This window comes from Panthera leo, chromosome B2 (genome assembly GCF_018350215.1).
Source record: "Panthera leo isolate Ple1 chromosome B2, P.leo_Ple1_pat1.1, whole genome shotgun sequence".
Classification (NCBI taxonomy): Eukaryota; Metazoa; Chordata; class Mammalia; order Carnivora; family Felidae; genus Panthera; species Panthera leo.
In genome coordinates, this window is record NC_056683.1 from 31,860,526 (window position 1) to 31,878,606 (window position 18,081).

The 18,081-nt window shown below is 54.0% G+C and overlaps 2 protein-coding genes across 7 annotated transcripts in view; both read right to left on the reverse strand.

Moving 5' to 3' along the window:
- The window catches only part of COL11A2 (collagen type XI alpha 2 chain), a 30,282-nt gene extending 20,168 nt beyond the window's left edge, over positions 1-10,114 (reverse strand). Inside the window, exons 1-8 of one of the 2 annotated variants that reach the window (XM_042938417.1) lie at positions 9,828-10,114; positions 7,094-7,243; positions 6,747-6,957; positions 6,127-6,289; positions 4,501-4,692; positions 3,528-3,605; positions 2,808-2,870; positions 1,954-2,133 (exon numbers count right to left, since the gene is read on the reverse strand). In XM_042938417.1, the coding sequence (XP_042794351.1) occupies positions 1,954-2,133; positions 2,808-2,870; positions 3,528-3,605; positions 4,501-4,692; positions 6,127-6,289; positions 6,747-6,957; positions 7,094-7,243; positions 9,828-9,909 (1,119 nt within the window). In that variant the 5' untranslated portion in view covers positions 9,910-10,114. The remainder of the gene's footprint in view (positions 1-1,953; positions 2,134-2,807; positions 2,871-3,527; positions 3,606-4,500; positions 4,693-6,126; positions 6,290-6,746; positions 6,958-7,093; positions 7,244-9,827) is intronic. The other variant, XM_042938418.1, reaches the window with a different exon arrangement.
- Positions 10,115-11,310: 1,196 nt separating this feature from the next.
- On the reverse strand, positions 11,311-17,917 carry RXRB (retinoid X receptor beta). 5 transcript variants are annotated; one of them, XM_042938422.1, is made up of 10 exons: positions 17,572-17,912; positions 16,493-16,899; positions 15,984-16,140; positions 15,448-15,627; positions 14,142-14,314; positions 13,611-13,740; positions 13,283-13,415; positions 13,076-13,179; positions 12,676-12,781; positions 11,311-12,578 (listed from the first exon to the last, which is right to left on the reverse strand). In XM_042938422.1, exons 1-10 carry the CDS (start codon positions 17,801-17,803, stop codon positions 12,431-12,433), a joined length of 1,770 nt encoding a protein of 589 aa, XP_042794356.1. In that variant the 5' UTR covers positions 17,804-17,912; the 3' UTR covers positions 11,311-12,430. The 5 variants fall into 5 exon arrangements, with proteins under 5 accessions (XP_042794356.1, XP_042794354.1, XP_042794358.1 ...); XM_042938420.1 differs by having other exon boundaries at positions 13,076-13,167; positions 17,572-17,896; XM_042938424.1 differs by having other exon boundaries at positions 11,312-12,578; positions 16,652-16,899; positions 17,572-17,917.
- Positions 17,918-18,081: the final 164 nt, after the last annotated feature.

Genomic DNA, 18,081 nt, shown 5'->3' on the forward strand with positions numbered 1-18,081 from the left:
TCCAAGGAGACCTCAGGGCCCTCCACCTCCCAATTCCCAGCCCCACCTTAGCAAATACACTTCCTCATCTCCCTTAGGACCTCTTTCAGGAAGGTTTTCACCCCAACCCTTTCTGGGATTCCAAACTCCCCAACCTCCCCCAAACTCTCTCTGACCCCAGGAATACTTAGAACTTTAAGAAAACATCAACATCCTTACCCTTACCCCAATCCACCAAATAAGAATCTCTCTAAGATTGTGGATTGATTTTATCTGGGTTTGGAGGGAGGGCATGGATCCATATGAGAATCAGATATAATCCATGAAGTCTTTTCCAGAAAAGAAAAGGTGTACACCTTTGTGCACAGAATTTTTCTTAGAATTTCAAGGGGTTCACAAAGTTCAAAACTCTCCAGAGATTAAACATCCATACTCTAAATAGATTTGGAGATCAGGCCCCCCTGATATGCCAAACTCAGACCTCATAACTGTTTTTTTTTTTTTGGAAAAATACAGCTCTTGGACTGTTGCTCAAGCCCCAGAGCAGACTCCCCCGGCCCCGTTCTTCTCCCAAGAGGGACACTACACCCTTCCTCTGGCCCTCATATATACTCCAAGCCCACCAGTTCTTGCTTTTCTACACTTCTCAGATGTCCACTCCCAACACTAAGGCCAAAACCAAGATAAGGATGGGAAGAATGGAAATCATTCCCCAACACCCCCAACTCTCCCAGCAAAGATCTTCAGAATGTACCCCTCCACCTCCATCCTGCCAAACAGCAATGACCAACTTCTGAACTTTCCCATATCCCAGATCAACCCCAAATTTCCAAAAAGCAGCAAAAGGGAAAGGCAGCAGAGGGTTCAGAGTGGCAATATTAGAGAAGGGAAGTGTGGGATGAGGCAGCAGTGTAGAGGAGCCAGCTCTAATTGCAAGGCAAGCAAAAGATGAATGGAGTAGACAGGAAATATCCCAACTGAGAGGGAGTGGTCGAAGACCTGGGAAACAATTAAGGGAGACATTTCAAAGGGACAAACACTTGGAAACAAGAATGATGCCAGGGCCAAGAAAAATTAAACATGGCCAAGATAGCTAGAAAATGAACTCGACAAACAGGAAGTGGTTGGACAGACAGGAAACAGCTAAGAAAAGAGGATCCAGGAAGTGGACCTTCAACAACAACATGGCTACCATGACCAAGAGAAAGAAGAAGTTCACAAAACAGATAAAAAGTGACTCCTGGAAAGGGGATTATTACAATGAAATGTGATTCTTCCAGAAAATACAAACATTGAGGCTAGAACACACAGGAGGTAGCTATGACAAATATCTAGGCCCACAATGGAAACTTTTTGGATTTGGATGACCTGAGACACACAGGAAGTGGCTTATTAGCAAAGGAAAGCTGATGAAGACAGCATGAAAAACCAGAAGCAAAACATAAATAAGTTCCTTTCAGTACAAATTTTCACAGTCACCAAGATGGCCATGGCCAGAGAAGACAGGAAAGGGCAGACAGGAAGTGGCTGTAGGTTAGAAAATATGACACAGGAAGTTAGATCATTTGGCAGCAACATGGATAAGAAATTGTTTTTACCAAGAAGAAATGATGGAGACAGACTGAAAACGGACACAAAGTAGGGGCTTAGTGACCAAAAGCTTTCTGAAATACAGCTTTATTAAGACAGAAAGTGGCCAAGAAAGACAGGAGGTGGCCATAGGATTAAAAAAGAAAGAAAATACCAATTTCCCTGGGAAGAGGAATCCATGAGGAGTCACAAAGCAAGGTATTTGGCAAGAGAAAGCAGAAAGTAATCCTTTCAAGCAACATATACAACTTATATGAACAGAAAATGGCAAATCATCAATGGGAAGTAGCTTGCAGCCAACAGACAAGAATCAAAAATAACAGGAAGCAATTCTTAGAGCTACCACTGGAGGTCAAGAATGGAAGAGGAGCTCCTTTCACTTACGGCTCCCGAGTGGGCTGTCTCCGCAGACAGGGCAGGGCCAAGCTCCGTCTCCTCACGATAATCGTCCCCATAGCCATATGTGTAATCGTAGGGCCCTGCTGGGGGGTCTGTGCCACCCTCCCCATAGTCCTCTGTCAGGAACCTGTCGGCTGTGGAGGGGACCTGGAGATCTGTCTGCTCCTTCCCGGGGATGGGGAGGGAGAGGGGTAGATGGGGGCATTAGGGCTGAGAGGAGGTTTTCCCTGGACCCAAGGGTGTGGCAACTTCTACCCTTAAAGGATTCTGAGGGTAACTGGGACTGGAGTTTTTCCCCCAAGAAGAGCAAGGGAAATGGTTGCATAGAAAGGGGAAGGCCATCAAAGACCCAAAATGAGGAGGGATGCCCCAAAAATGGGCCTGGTGGGAAGAAATGATAAATTACAAGAAGAAAGAAGGATGGCCGGAGGGCTGGACACAGAGTAAACAGTCCATAGAGATAATGGTAGACAAAGGATTCCAGAGAACAAAGAAATGGATGGAAAAACTGAGAGAAGAGAAAATGTGACAGCACTGGACAGAAAATGACTCCTGGGAAGAGAAATACAATACAGAAAATAAAACTTTTTGACATCAACATGGAGAGGTTACTCCAGAATCAAAGAATGGAAGGAGACATGGACACTGAAGAAAAATGGCCATACTTAGAAAGACAAGCAGACCAATAGGTCTGGAGTGACTGGAAGGCCACAAATGGATGTGACAAAGAACCCTCCGGCCAGAGGAATGGCTGATTCACCAAGATGACATGGGGCAAGGGGGGTGAGTCACAGATGCCCACTACCCCCAGCGGGGGTTAGGGTTGGGGATGAAGTTACCTCCTCATGGGGTGGCAAAGGGCTTGGTTCCAGGGTTCCTTCCTCTCCACCTGGGGTGGGATCCTAACCCCAAGGGGAAGGGGAAGAGTAGCATGGGGTGGGAAAGGAAGGAGAAAGGTTAGCGGGAAAGGAGGCAAAGCAGCACCTTGTCCCCCCACCCCCTCACCCCATGGGCAATGTCTGTCTGTGCTGGGGGGTGGGGGTTATCTCAGATCTTGCAGCCCCTTCGGAGGGGGGACAGTTTGGGGAGAGTGAATCTCCGAGGTCATAGAGGTTTGGGGGCACAGATCTGGATGCCCCAGCTCTACCTGCCGGTAACCGCTTCCTCTGGTCCTGGGGGGGGCCCGGGCAGTGGGGGGAGCTGCCCGCCGAGCTGGGCGTCGGAAGGGGGGAGGATGGCCCCGTGCTTGGCCAGAACCTCCAATTCGAGAGGGCCTCCGGCCTGGTGAGGGGGGCGCCTGCCGGGCTGCTGACCTCTTGGCAGGTGGGGTAGGCTTTCTGGGAGGGGTCCGACGCCCCCTGGGGGAAGGGAGCGCCCTGCGGTTGGGGCTCGGTGGCCTCTGCAGCAGAGAGACATGGGAGGGGGCAGTGAGGAAACTCCTATAATCTAAATATATAATGTCTCTTCCCACATGTTAAGAGGGGAGGAAGGTGTCATAGGAGATGTTTGCAAGGGGTGGTAGGAGGAAGGGGAGAACTGATGGGGTCCCTCAAGTTTACCTGATAATCAGGGGTCGTCCCTGTAGTCATCTCATCGTAATAGGGGGTCTCGTAGTCATAGAAGAAAGACTCAGTGGGCTGGGGTTCGGGAAGGGGCAGTGGGAATAGTAGGAAGAGGTAGAGGTGCAAGAGTGAGGAGAGGGAAATGAGATAGTGTGGGAGTTTGGAAAAAAGGGTAGGAGTTGAGGATGAAAGGAGAGGTCAGGGGGTCAGGAGAAGATGCGGAGAGGTGGGAAGGGGGGGGTGGATCCCACATGTGGGACAGAAGCAGAGACATGATTAAGAGATTGACCATCTAAACTTCAGACCACTGACCCCAGATCATATCTCACCCCTAACCATCTGGACCCTACCCAATCCAGAATTCCTTTCCCTCCCCTCCCCCACAGCCCCTTACTCTGCATCTCCATATGCAGGGGGCCAGAGACTGGGCTCCTACACAGAATCCCATAGACCCAGCCCTCCTCTGGGATTTTCTCTATCTCCTGCTCCTTCCCATTTCTCTTCCTAGGTCTTACCATAACAGCTTCCTTCTCGCTCGTTCTGTCTCTCCCCTTCCATGCTCTCCCATCTGCCATCCTCTGTCCCGAAATCTTCCCACACACACACACATACACACTGTCCCCCAATCTCTTAATTCAAGGAAGGGATGGGAAACCCAAGGACACAGTCCCAGAAAGACTGGCAGAGGAAAGGAGACATGAGCAGGGGACACAGCTCCCAGCCATGAATTCTTCATAATGACACTTTTTATTTTTAATTGAAAATAAAAAGGTTGATGAATGAGGACTGGGAGGAGGGAGTGATGAGAATAGGGAGGTATGGTTAGGGAGCAGCCCTAGTGGAGGGGAGGATGGGAGCCCAAAATAGTATGGGGAGCTCTGGAACATTGGGGGAATTGCCCTGGAGAGGTGTATGGGTACCTTCCCTCCCTGGGGTATGCTGTGGTTTGGGGTTCACCCAGTTCTCTCACCTGTCGCTGGGGTTCCTGATTTTGTGGCCTATGAAGTCTTGGTGGCTGCTGCTTTGGAGATCTCTGGGCCCTGTGAGAGTGTTGTTTCTGAGGTCTCTCCCTCCAAGCTCCCTCACACTCCAGCTCCTTCTGTTCACAGGATTCGTAGGCAGCTTGCACCCCTGGGACAATGACAAGCTCCTGGATGTCACCCTGCAAAGACACAAGGAAGAAACACCAATGGAGGGAGGCAGAGAGGGCCTCAGAGAGAAACAGAAGGTAGAGTTTGGGACACAAGGTAAGAGCCAATCCTATGTAAAACAACATAATGGGAGAAGATCATTATCAGCCTTTTCAGTTTTCAAAAGACCTTCTCATCCATAATCCCATTGGACCTTCACAACAACTGGGAAAGTCAGTAGGATAAGGATATTTACGCCTATTGTCTGATATATTCCATTCAGAAAAGCTCAAAGGGACAATGACTGCCCCCAAGGTCACTTTCAATGGTAGACTCAAGACTAGAATTCAAACATTCCAACTCTAAGTCCAACACTGTTTGCCTACCTCCTGCCCCTATGGTAATGCATCAACTTTTTCACAAAGGCCCTGGAAACAATGGCCCAACCTTAGTTGCTTTGACCTGCCAATGGCAGTGATGATGATAATTCTCAGAACCTCTAGAAATGGGGGAGAGGGAAGCCATTTTTGAATTCCAATGGCATTTACTTGTGCCCACACATGGTACTTAGCACACCCTGCCTTATATTGTAGTTTGGGGTTATTGTCTCATCTTCAAAGAGGAGCCAGGAGCTGCTAAGAATAATAGAGACCTTATATTACTCTTCTGTGTTCCCCCTGAAACTGGGACAGCAGGTATTCAGAGAATATTGACTGGCTAGGTGAGAGGATAGATGGATGGATGGATGGATGGATGGATGGATGGATGGATGGATGGGGGCTCAAATGCACCACTGGCTGGAGGGTTGGTGGATGGTGAATGAGCGAATGAATGAATGAAAGAATTGGTGGGTAGATAAATGGAGGTGAGAAATAGAGGAAACAGAATGGTAGGTAGGTAGGTGGATGGAAGGGAACATGTGAATGAATGAATGATTGGATGGAGAGTGGTTGGGTGAGGATATAGGTGGGTGAATGAGTGGATGAATGAATACATGCATCCTCATATGTATGGGTAGATGGGCTGGGTGGGTGGATGAATGAAGGAACTAATGGATGGGTTCAAGATGGATAGATTGATGGATGAGTGAAGAAGAAAGTGGCAGGGCAGAGGAAGATGGGCAAGCGTGTGGATACAAACCTGAATGCTTGATTAGTGTGTGAGCACATAAATGAATGGGTGGGAATTACATGAGTAAATGAATGGGTGGGTGCAGATAGAGATATTAGTTAAAGAGATGAATGGATAGGCGGACTGATGAAGACTGATGGAGACATCTGTCCTGCCATATACATGGGCACCTATTTCTCCTACATAGAAAATCAGCCCGGAGGATAGGATATGGAAATACAAACTCATAAGAGGTCAAATGAAGGGTCACGGCATAAGAAGATGGAGTACTGGTCCCAGAAGGGGAACAGACACAAGATATGAGACCAGAAATACCTCTGTTCTCTGTTTGTTACCTCAAACACTTCTTCATCCAGGATACGGGCACCAAAGATAATCACTCCATGGGTGTCCAACAGCGGACGAGCACTTCGGGGGAGAGGCCGGGTGACTCGCTTCTTGCAGTCAACTATGAGGGTGACAGACTGGCCCTTCACAGCCACTGCCACACGGTGCCACCTGGTCATGGAGGAAGCGGTTCAAGTGACTGACAGACGGGGGCAGGGAGTCAACAGGGCTGGGGAGCAATTGATGGAAAGGTTGGAGCCAATGATAGTAATCGCAGTAGCATCATAACAGCTACCATTTGTTGAGTGTTTACAATGCACCAGGCACTACTTTTCTCATTTGATTCTCATGATTCTCATCCCTATTTTACAGCCCATAGAAACTGAGACTTAAAACAGTTAAGTAACTTGCCTAAGGCACAGGCAAGGATTTAAACTCTAAAGCCCAAAATCTGGGCTTGAAGTAGCTGAAGCCCAAAACCTGGGCTTGAAGTGTCGCTAGGTTGGTGACGTGTGGCCAAAAACGTTGGCAGGTTTCCTAGTTTAGGGAGTAGGGGTTCTGGGGCACTGGCCAGAGAGGAGCTCCTGAAGGTGTAGTCCAGGCAGACCAGAGGAGCAAACTGACTTACTTGCCATCTGCTAGGCTGAGGCCTCGGAAGACTGGCTGAGCGGGGGGTCGAGGCCTTCCAGTCTGGTCCTCATACAGGAAGCGGAAGGGTCGGCCAAGCTCCAGGCCCAGCTGTCGGACACCCTGGGCACTATAGAGAGTCAGGAGGGGAGCCTGGAGGCCAGGGCGGGTCCGGACAGCAGTCAGCAATGAGAAATCTTTGGGAAAACCTCCTGGTACCCGGGAGAGACATAACCAGGTGGAATGAGAGGCACAAAGAGCCAGAAAACCCTTCCCTTCTGGTGTCTGATTCCAGACCCCACCCCATGACCTACCCCAGCTCTCACTAGTTCACCATGTCACCCATACCTGGGAAGAGCTGGCGGGTGGGTGCACTGAGCTGGGCAGGTCGGGACACTCGGTAGGCCACATCAGCTGGACAGATGCCTCTCGCCCTCCGGACACCATCAGGAAGGGAGGGGAACCTCAGGGCCCGGAGCACATCCACAGGGGGTGCACCTGGGAAAGTCCATAAGGATCAGGAGAAGGGACACACCCTCAGGATGGCCAAGATATGGGGGTATTTGGGATCTAGAACTCCACTTCCTGGGGCTCAAACTCCCTGAAAAGAAAGGTCACCTCTTCCTTACTTGTCTCTGAATGCCCCTTAAATGGACGGGAAATCAGAGTCACCTGGGAAAGGGCAGCACTGGCCCTGTATTTAGCTCCATGTGACCCCTGCCCCTCTCCCTCTCAGTGTGTCTCACTCAGTCTCCTCTGGTCTTTGTCTTTCAGCCTATGAATCTCTCTCTACTCTCCACCATCTCCCCTTCTCTCTCTCCGTCTTACTCTCCCTGTCTCCACATCTATTGATCTTTGTGTCTCCCTGTCTTTCTCCCTCTCTCACTCCCTTTCTGTATCTCTTGGTCCCTGGGTCTCTGGCCTCCTTCCCATATCTCCAGCACAAACAACATCTGGGCAATCGATCATCCTGGGCACAGGAGGTGCAGGGGGGCCACCAGGCAGGGAGCAGAGAGGCAGATCTAAGGGAACAGGGCTTCGGGCTGCTTCAGTTCCGTGTTTGGGGAGGTGGGGAGGACCACGCTGAGGAAGGAGAGAGCAGAAAGAGCCACCCCAGGCGTCTATACCCCTGGCTGGGAGATGGGCTGGGGGGCGGGGGTGGGAGCTGAAGCTGCCACGAGGAGCCGGAGCAGGTCCAGGGCCCTGAGCCACACATCTGTGGATCCCATCAGAGTCCTTGCCCAAAACCCGGGCAAGCTCCCCACACCTGGAACTTCAACCCTGCCCCACCACCCCCACCTCTTGGATCCAAAGATTCAAGACCCAGGCCATCAGCCCTATCCACCTTGAATTCAGCTTCCCAAGGCTCACACTCCCGGGAAGACAAAGGTCACCTCTCCCTCGCACTCCTCACGCCATCAGCTCCAGATTGGAAAAATTCCCAAAAAAAGTCCAGCAAAATTTTCACAGAAGCATGGTGCAGGGCAGGGGCCAGAGTGATCAGGAGAGGAGAGCTGGGTGGGGTGGGTGAGGTGGGGCGGACAGGCAGAGAAAAGGCCCTTTGAGTCCAGGCGCGGGGAAACCACGGCCGTGCCCTCCCCTTCACCAACACCCACCCCCCCGCCTTAGCCTGGCCCCTGAGTGTGGCAGCTCCGCAAACACCAACACACAAGGGCCGCTTTGAGAAAGGAAGGGTGAGTGAGACAGAGAGACAGAGACTCACAGAGACCCCAGGCCAAGGAGACCTGAGAGGCTCCCGCCTTTCACCAAACCCCACAGGAGTACAGTTCCATCCTATAGACGGTCTACCCACAGGTCTGCCCACCCATCTGCCCACCTCAGGCCACATACGTGCCCCACTGACTCCAGCCTCAGTCTGCCCCACACGCTCCCCACTAGTAGCCCCATCACCCCCACCATTCTACCTTTGGCCCCCAAATGCCCCATTTTTTACTCTAATGAAGTCCACACTAGCCTATCTACCTACAGAGTCCCATCTCTAGCCCCTCAGCCCCAAAACAAGAGACAGTCATCTCAGCCATCCCCTGCCTCCATGCTAGAGGGTTCCTTTCCTCCTTAAGAAAGATTCCAAGAGTCCAGAAACATCACACACTTCAATTTCCAGTCCCTCAGCCTCATCCTCCTCACATCTTGAAAGTTTTTCCTTCTGTAATCTAATCTAAATCCTTTATGCTGCTATTCTGACTATTTTCTCTCCAGATCAAAGAAGAAATGAATGGTGGAGTTATATGCAAATTATCCTCTAGTGTTTCTATGAGTGGGAGGCTGGCTCCTGCCTGCTTAGGACCCAGGTGCTCCCAGCCCCCTCCTGTCTGACATCAAATCCCTTTCCTAGGTGCCAGGACTTCTGGATCCTGGGAAAAAGAAGGAAAAGATTGGGGTGGTGGACACCAGGGTCCCAGGGGAGCCCCGCTGGCCAGAGGGGGAGGGGTGGGGCAGGAATGCAAAGAGTTGGCTCTCGCCTCAGACACCTGATCCCAGCCTGTCCAGCGGCCGTCCTGTTGGCAGCCAGCCCCAGTGCTCCCCAGAGCCAGCCGCGTGGCAGCATCGAGGGCACAGGGAGGGGGAAGGGGATCCTGTCGGAGAAGCCAGTGGGACAAACAGTCCAGGCATCCCTTCTTTCTCTACTCACTAGGCCCTGCTCTGACCCACAGATGCTCGCCCCTCACCCCAGACATATAGATAGAAAGCCTGGAAGATATACACACCGTCCTCACCCATCAACACTGGCATCCACCTGGCCACCCCAGCATTGGCTGGACTGCACCAGCTTTGGCCAGCTTTGGCTCTCCCAGAGTACCTCAGCATCCAGTCCCCTCTTTAGGTGAGCCTCCACCTTTCAGCTTTACCTGCCCTCTCCCAGTTACTCCAAGGAGGCAAAGAGATCCCTATCTTTGTTCCAAGGGAACCGAGTGACCTGCCCTCGAGTCTGGACCCTTAGCCCCCTAAATCCCCTTTTTGAACTTAGAAGCTCTGCCTCAGGCATCAGCTATCTCCTACCCAGGGGGGTACTCAGAGCTGCAGCCTGACTCCAAGAACCCAGGCGTCGGACTCCTCTTACCTGCCCAGGCAGGGACGGCGCTCAGCCCCAGCACCAGCGGTACCAGCAGGAGGAGGCGATGACAGCGGCTGCACCGCTGCATGGCTGGCGACCCGAACGCCCGGTCCCAAGGACCTACGGGCGGCCGGAGGCGCTGAACGCCCCCAAGGCTGACAGGAGAGTGCGAGCAGGCTTTGAGCCTCGGACGCCCGGGTCCTGCGGAGGTCAGAGGCTGTCGGGTAGCAACAGCTCTCAGCGGCCCAGCTCCATGCAACGAGGCGCCGTCGGGGCTCTGGCGCTGCTCCTTCCTCAGTGGCCGCCGCTCCTGTGTGTCCCCGGCCACCCCGGCGGCCCACAGCCCCCACCCCGCCCCCGCCCCCGGCCCAGCCCCCGCCTCCAACCGCCCGCCCACAGCCACCGAGGGGAAACCCCACCCTCGATCTCCACCTGGTTGGGGGGGGGGGGGGGCGCGGTGGGAGACAGCAGCCCTCGTTCGCTGACCCTTGCTCCTTGCAGAGGCTGAATGGCCTATACCCCCGATTCCTTTTTCGGGAACCCCAATATCTCTTCCTCTGCCCCTTCCTTTTCTAGGACTCAGACGTCCAGTCAAAGCCCCCACCTCAATTCCCTCCCCGTTAAGGGCCCAGAGCCCCTTTTCAGCAGTCCTGGGCGGGATTTAGGGCACTGTGGGAGGAGAGAGGCGGGCCTGGGGGTCTCTACCTCCCCCCAACAGGTCTCCATAATTACTTCCCCTCGCCCCGCCCAGTGTAATTACAGAGCCGGCCTGGGGTGGGGGTATTTATAGACAAGGCTATAGATAGCGACTGGAGACCTGCAACCCGACGGCTGCGGGGGGGGGGGGGGGCAGGTGGTTAGAGGGGAGGCAGAGGGACTTAGTTTGGGGGCGGAGAGAGCCAGAGACTGTACAGCCCGACACAGGATAATCAGGTCCAAGGAGATGAAAATGGGGGGACGAGGTCAGGGAGTCCGGGAGCCCAGGTGGCAAGGGACTCAGGGGGCCCGTCGACGCTAGTTGGAAGAGTCCGGGGAAACAGGGTCACTCAGGGACGAGAGGCCGCCTCCGGGCGGGCAACGCCTGAAGAGGCCGCCGCGCTCAACGCCCAGTGCGCCCCCACGGACGGGCACGGCGCCGGGTCTGCCCGGAGCCCGTGGCGCGGCCGGAGAAGACAGGAGCGAGCCGAGGCGCCGCCGCCCGCTGGCGCTAGGAGGGCGCAAGCGAACAAGGCGCCTTTGAGAATCAGCTGCCCCCCTCTTCCTCCTCCGGCCGGCCCCGCCCCCAGCCTGGCACACCCTCTCCCCCCTCCCCGACAAAGCGCGCCTTGTGTCCCCCACCCTGTGCCCGCCTCTCAGGCCCCGGGGAACCTCGGCGGCGGCGTCAAGGGAGCTCGTCCGCAGCTCCCGACCGGATGCCCCCCCCCCCCCACACACACACACACGCGGCCAACGCAGTGCTGCGCCCCCCCCCCCAACACAGTCACCTCAGTCCAGAAAACAGCGATTTTAATTTGAAAGCTATTTTATGTGTGAGTGAAAGAGAAGGGAAAGGAAACCCAGAGAGAAGGGCTGCGAGGCAAAAATCATGCAGCCCCAGCACCCTATCTCTGCAGGCTGACCATCCCCCCCTCAATTCTCAGGCCAGGGTCCTGTGTCCCCAGTCTACACTGTGCCCAGGTCTGGGGGAAGGCTGTGAAAGGAAGGGCCTGAGGATTACTCACCAAACCACCCTGCCATCACATCCCAGGCCCCTTCCCCAAGTTAGACAAGAGATGGGGGAGGGGATAGGGAAGGCCAGTGCTTGAAGGGCCCCAGGGACAGACCATCTCAGGGCCCTGCCTTTCCCAAACACCACCTCCACCACTGGCATTTCTTAGTCAACCTGGGAAAGTACAGTACTTCTTTGAGTCTAACTGCAAGTCTCTATCCTCAGAGGAAATTAAAAATAGCAGATCGGTTCCTACATCTTCACCCACCCCTTAACCACCACCACCTTTTTATTCAGTCTGACTGCAGCAGGAGGTGAAGTGTGAGGGGGGCTCTGAACAGGAGACGGTGACAGGGCTCCTCCCTCTTCCAGAGTAGCCCCCACCTGCTGGGCTACTGTCAAGGCTGTCAAGGCCTGGAGGAAAGCCTGTCAGAGTGCTACTCCCATGTCCATCAGTTTGGGGGGCCTGCCCCCCAGTATCCATCTCCAGGAGAGTTCCCATTTTCTCTCTTCACATGGGTAGCTAAGTGAGGCAAGATGAGAAGGAAGCAAGGTCCTGTGAGCAAGGCCAGTGCTTTGTGCTGGGGGAAGGAGAGATCGTTCCAGGCAGGGGGTAAGAAATCACCCCAAATCATGACAGACCCAAGACAAATTCAGAGACTCAAGGTCACTGAAGGATGAGGTCCAGCCCTCACAAGGATCTGGGGTCCCCTCTGACTTGGGATATCAAGCAAACCTCTTGGAGGGTTTATGGATCCCCTTGGAGGTCTCAACTCTGCCCCGTACTCCTCACCCCACCAAGATTCTAGGACACGGCCCCTCCCCACCGTGCCCCCAAGGCTGGAGTCCCTCTCAGATGTGTACTCCTCAAGTGTGAGGAGTACCACGTGTAGGTCTGGGCTCAGGCCAGCTGGTGGGGAGCCTCAAGCATCTCCATGAGGAAGGTGTCAATGGGGGTGTCTCCAATGAGCTTGAAGAAAAACAGATGTTCTAGACACTTAAGGCCAATGGACCTGAGGGCAGGAAGACGTAGCAGCAGCTTGGCAAACCTGAAGCAGAGGTGGGAGAAGACAGCTGGAACCACACGGGCCCTGAACACAACTTCATGGCACCCCACAACCCCACACCCCCACAGCTCCTTCTCACCGTCCCTGCTGCTCAGGGTACTTCTGTTTGCAGTAGGTCTCCAGTGATGCGTACACTTTCTCCCTCAGAACCTCCACCTCACTGGGGTTGGAGAGACCCTTGGCATCTGGGATGGCAGGGAAGAAAGGAGGAAGAAGGAAGATAAATCAAATCAGGACAAATGTGGAGATGTGGCCCACACGATGTCCCTTTTGGGCCCCACCTACTGGCCCTTTAACAGATGCCTGGCTAAGTTGTGGAATAGGGCCAAAGGGGAACATATCAGTGCATGTGGGTTTTTCTTGGTCAGCTGGGAGAGTTCCAGATTGAGGGGGATAGCTGGGTAACTTAGGAGTCTCCGGAGAAGAGGAGGCTCCAAGGTTGCCTTGGTCTTGAGAAACAGGGGTAATCCTCCTCTTACCTGGATTGAACAGAATGATTGCCCTCAGGCAGCCAAGCTCTGTCTTGTCCATCCTCATGTCACGCATTTTGGACACTAGCTCTGTCAGCACCCTGGAGAGGGACCTGCAGGTCACTCAAAGGTCACAGCTCAGCCAGCCTTGGACACGGACCAGCCTATAGCCCCACCCCCTCTACCTACAGGCCAGCCTAGCCGAAGGCCACTGACCGATCAAAGATGGCTCCCACGCCTGCAGAATGGGCTGAGTTGCGGTGCACATGAAGACCTGTGGCGAGGAGGATGCCATCTCGGACATCAATGGATCGGTGGGAGAAGGAAGCAATGAGGAGCTCGTTCCAGCCTGCGTGGGGGGCGGCAAGGGTCAGGAGCCAGAGCTCAGACCATGGGATTCAAAGCATATCAGGGGAAGAGAAGAAGTGAGGAAATCAATGAACTTGGCTCCCTTGGTATGTAAGTATGCACTGGGGTCACTGAAGGTCAGAAGGTCAAACAGGGATCAAATATCAAGAGGTAAAGGGGATCCAAGGTCACTGACCTGCCCGTAGCAATATGACCTGGTCATCCAGAGGCAAGGAAGAAAAGTGTGGGATCCTCTTCGCCCACTCAACAAGCGTGAATAGCTGTTTGTCAGCTGCCTGACAGATGTTAGTCACGGGGTCATTTGGCTGCAGGGGATGGGGGGGTAAGAGTTACGGAAGGTCTGGAGGTACACTGGAAGCCCCCCCCTTGTAAGAGGTTTCTGACACCACCTCCTTATCTAGAGTCTCCCTTCAAATCCATCTGAACCAATCCCCATTAGTCAGGCTTCTCTTCTGGCATTCGCGAAAACAATTATTTATTTAGGACTAGCCCATGGTTCTACCACTGGGTTGTTTGGGGATGGGGACAGAGAAAGCTATCACACCCACCTCAGATGTTTGAGAGACCTTGTTTGGCAGCACTTCCAGTCCCAGGCAGTGTTAGGGGGGATGGAGGGTAAAGGGAGGGGAGAGGGAAATAGAACCAACCTAGACTCCCGTCCCCCATCCCCCATCAGGAGAGAGAGTGGATTGACCCCATCACTCACGCTGCTGCCGCTACCCCCGGTTCCCCCAGGACCCTCAACGCCCTGGTCACTCTTCTGCTCCACGGCAAGCTCTGCCTCCAGGATCCTGTCCACAGGCATCTCCTCGGGGGCTCCCCCAGCCCCCTCCCCATCCCCGTCCTTGTCCTTCCCCCGCTGACGTTCCTCCTGTACCGCTGGGGTGGGGGGAGGGGAGGAGAAGAAAAAGTGGAAAGTCAACAGTCAGCCATGAAGGTTCTGAAATGTCTTTAGGGCCTTATCAGGGTTCTCGAGGCCCTTAGGAGGTATTTATAGAAATTAGAGAAGTCACTAGAAATGGTAGACTAGGGAGTCTGGAAGCAGGGGCTATAAAAGAGCATATAAATAAGCCAAGAAGGAGAAGAGGAAGGCAGGATAAAGGAATTAGGAAGAAAACTAACATTTAAACCTAGGGTCTAAGAAATGTGCCAAATACATTTTAACATTCACTCAATTATTATGAAAATTCCAGGATCTCTTATCTTTGTTATTAAAGATGAAAATTTTAGGGCTTGGAGAAGTTAGACAGCTTGTCCAAGTTCTCATAACATAGAGCAAGTCGTCCATCTAAATCCAAGTGTGCCTGGCTGCAAATCTGGTGCTCTTCCGATTCAACAAAGCCACAGTGAAAGGATCACTGGCCCGGGTCTTCACACTTGTGGGTTCTGATTGCAGCCCTGCCCCCTCTTTCGTTGCATGACCCCAGGAAAACCAGGCCTCAGGCTCATCTTCTCTAAAATGAGGCAGTGGACCAAGATACCTTAAAGTGTCTGAAAATTCCAGCATTAGACTTAAGAAGATAAGAGAAAGAGAAGGGGAGGCAGCCCTGAGGTCTTCAGTAAAGTCTGCAGCTTCAAAAGAGTAGAGTCCCAGACTTTGGAGGAGGAATCACAGATAACAGGGAGACAGAGAGAGAGGGAGAGGTAAATCACAGGCACACTAGCACTGGTCAAAGAGGAGGAACTATTCAGGTTAGTGAAGGGGAGACAGAGAAACTCATCATGGGTAAGGAATAGTTATCCTACCCTAGCACCAGATGGGAGGGGTCATGGGTGCCGGACACAGAGAAGCAGCCCCATTAAAAAAAGGAAACTCAAGAGAACAGAGCAGAATTCGAGAGACAAGAGCTGATGAGGAGGGAAGAGAGAAATCAAATATCGCCCTCTGGAGGAGGAGGGAGAACAGTCCAGTCCTGAGAGGTACAGTCTGCAGTTTCCTGCAGTCTTCCCTCCACCTCCTCCCTCCTCTCCCATAGGGTAGCCAAGGAAGCCCGGCTGACGCAGGCCCTTACCCTCCCTCTTCATGCCAGTGGCCAGGCACTTCTGATAACGGCAGTACTGACAGCGGTTTCGCTGGCGCTTGTCCACTGTGCAGTCCTTGTTGTCCCGGCACGAGTAGGTCAGGTCCTTACGGATGGTACGCTTGAAGAAGCCTTTGCAGCCCTCACAGCTGTAAACCCCGTAGTGTTTGCCTTGAAGGAGATGGGAACAGCAACAGCAAGGCCACATGTAGACCCCTCACAATCAAGTCCCTTGCCAACTTCCCTCCCAGCAAACTTAGTTTAAATCCATCCACACAGATGGGGAACCAGGACATGAGGGATGACCCGGTCCCACTCTCCTTACTGTTCAAAAACCCTATACCAGCCCCCTCTTCCCCCTGACCATCCCCCATCCCACATCTGAGCTTCAGGTCCCTTAGTCATCACCAGGCTTCCTCCCATCCACTTGCTCCAATGCAACCCCATGAGCCCCTGGGAATCCCACAGGTGATGGTAAATGTCAGATACTCTCTTTCTTCCTTTCCGATGATCTCTGAGCCCCATACCTGAGCTTCGGTCCCCGCAGATTGCACATAGCCGTTTACCAGCCCCAGGGCCACCTGGAGGGGGTGGACAGTGCAGGCCCCGGACCCCTAAGACTGGTGGCTTCACATCTTCAGGGGGGCCAGACCCACCCCCAGGGAGCGACACTGTTGAGTTAATCTGGGATGGGGGAAATAGGGAAGTCACAGGGAGACTCACTGGGAAGGAGAATCTCTCAGAGGTCATGGAAATCATTCCCTACCACCTAGGCAGGGCCCTGCATTGCACATCACAGAGGACATTATTTACATTGCAGTCTATGTGAAGGGCCACCCTTGGAGCACAACCCCCCAAAAATGAGACATACAGTTCTCCTTGAAATTGTGCAACACAGGGGCCCTGAAGGGCATATATCTCAGGACGGCAGATGGGATAAAAAGGGCAGAAAAATAACTGATAGATGAAAGGGACATCAGAATATCGGGTTCTTTTATAGGGCTGGGAAGGAAGCATGCACTGAAAGATCAGTCACCTCAGGAAGGGCAAGGGGTCTCACAAGGACCACAGGCCTGCCAGGATTAGAGGACTGGAAGGTCAGTGGGCCATGGGGAAGTTCACACAAGGATCTGGGGTCACAAGGAAAACAAGGAAATGAAAGTGGAGAGGCAGTCAGTGAGCCACGACCTCTCACCTGGGGACTGCTGACAGGCCCGGAGAATCCTGGGGGAGCTGGAGGGGGCAGACCAGGGGACCCCATGGAAGAGCTGATGACTGGGAAAGGGGAGCCCAGTGGAGGGGGTGGCATCGGGGGTGGGGGTGGGGCCCCGGAACCTCCAAGGGTTGGGGCTGCTGAAGGGGGTAGGGGTAGGCCAGGAGGAGAAGGGGGAGGGGCCCCCTGGGGAAGGGGATTCGGGGAGGAACTGTCTGGGCTTCGGGAGTCTGAGGGAGGGGTACGTACAGGCACAGAGACACACAGACAGAAAGACAAAAAGAGAAAATGAGTCTTAGATCATCCAACTGGAGACTTTAATTCTCTCTAATCCCCCGCCGCGCCCCACCCCAACCCAACCCACCCCACCCATCCTCAAGTCCAGAAACACCCTGTTGTCAAACAACGGTTTAACTCCTAATTGTGGTGAGAGGAGGGGGTTAACAAAAGGCAGGATAGTTCAAGTGAGGGACAATTCCAAGCAATCCGTTTGGTCACCCCAAACCAGACATGTCTTATGTGGGTGGGGCAGCACGTGGGGTGGAACTGACAGCCCCTCCATTCCCAGCGTGTAGCCAGAGCGTGCAAGGAAAAGAGGTGGAAGGGACCCTTCCTAGGACGCAGAATCTGCCTTCAAACGACCAGAGTCCCCAAACTCGAGGACTCAAATCCCACGCCCGGGACCTCTGGATTGTGGGGCCTCAAACAGCCAAAGCTAAGGAGGGCGGAAGCTCCCCCGCCCCGCCCCGGTGGGGGAGGGCGCTAAGGCCCTCGGGAGGGAGGGGACGCATGTTTACAAACAAGGGGGCGGGAGCGCCAGGGAAAGAGCTCCAGGGGACGGGGGGGAGGGGTCGCAGATAACGCGGTGACTGGTTCGCCGGTCCGTCCGCTAGGACACTCACCCCGCCCGCTGTCGCCCATCCCGTCCCGTCCAGCCTCCCCTGGCTCCGGCTCCGGGGTTTGTTGTTCTCCGGCTGCTGCCGCCGCCGCCGCCGCCGCGGGATCCAGCCAGGGCCGTCGCCGCCGCCACCGGGAGGCGACCCCACAATGCATTTCTTTTCGCACCCCCACCGGCCCACACTGCCCTGCGGCATGCCGCTGGGGGAGGAAGGGCGGGCGAGCAGCCCAAGACATGACTCTTGGGTGAATGCAAGGATACCGTAGAGGTACCAGGGATTCCCACGTATTGACCGGGGGACTAGCTGAGCACGAGGAAGCCCCAGAGAAAAAGACTCTGGCCTGAACCGGGTCGAATTAAGCGCTTCGCTCTGCTCTGTACCAAAATGACAGCGCCGATATGGCAGCCATCTTGGTATAGACGGGAAGTCTCCGTGCTAGTTCCCGCCCCCTCGTCTAGTTGGAAACGGAGGAGGCGGTCTCCTCAGCCCAGTTAGCCGGCCTCGCCCAGCCTC

Excerpts from the sequence above, each read along its gene's own strand:
- RXRB (XM_042938422.1), bottom strand. The coding sequence starts at position 17,803 with ATGTCTTGGGCTGCTCGCCCGCCCTTCCTCCCCCAGCGGCATGCCGCA. Across the intron at positions 16,900-17,571 it reads GATGGGCGACAGCGGGCGGG|ACTCCCGAAGCCCAGACAGT; the intron begins GTGAGTGTCCTA and ends CCCCTCCCTCAG. Across the intron at positions 16,141-16,492 it reads GACCCCTTGCCCTTCCTGAG|ATTAACTCAACAGTGTCGCT; the intron begins GTGACTGATCTT and ends CCCCCATCCCAG.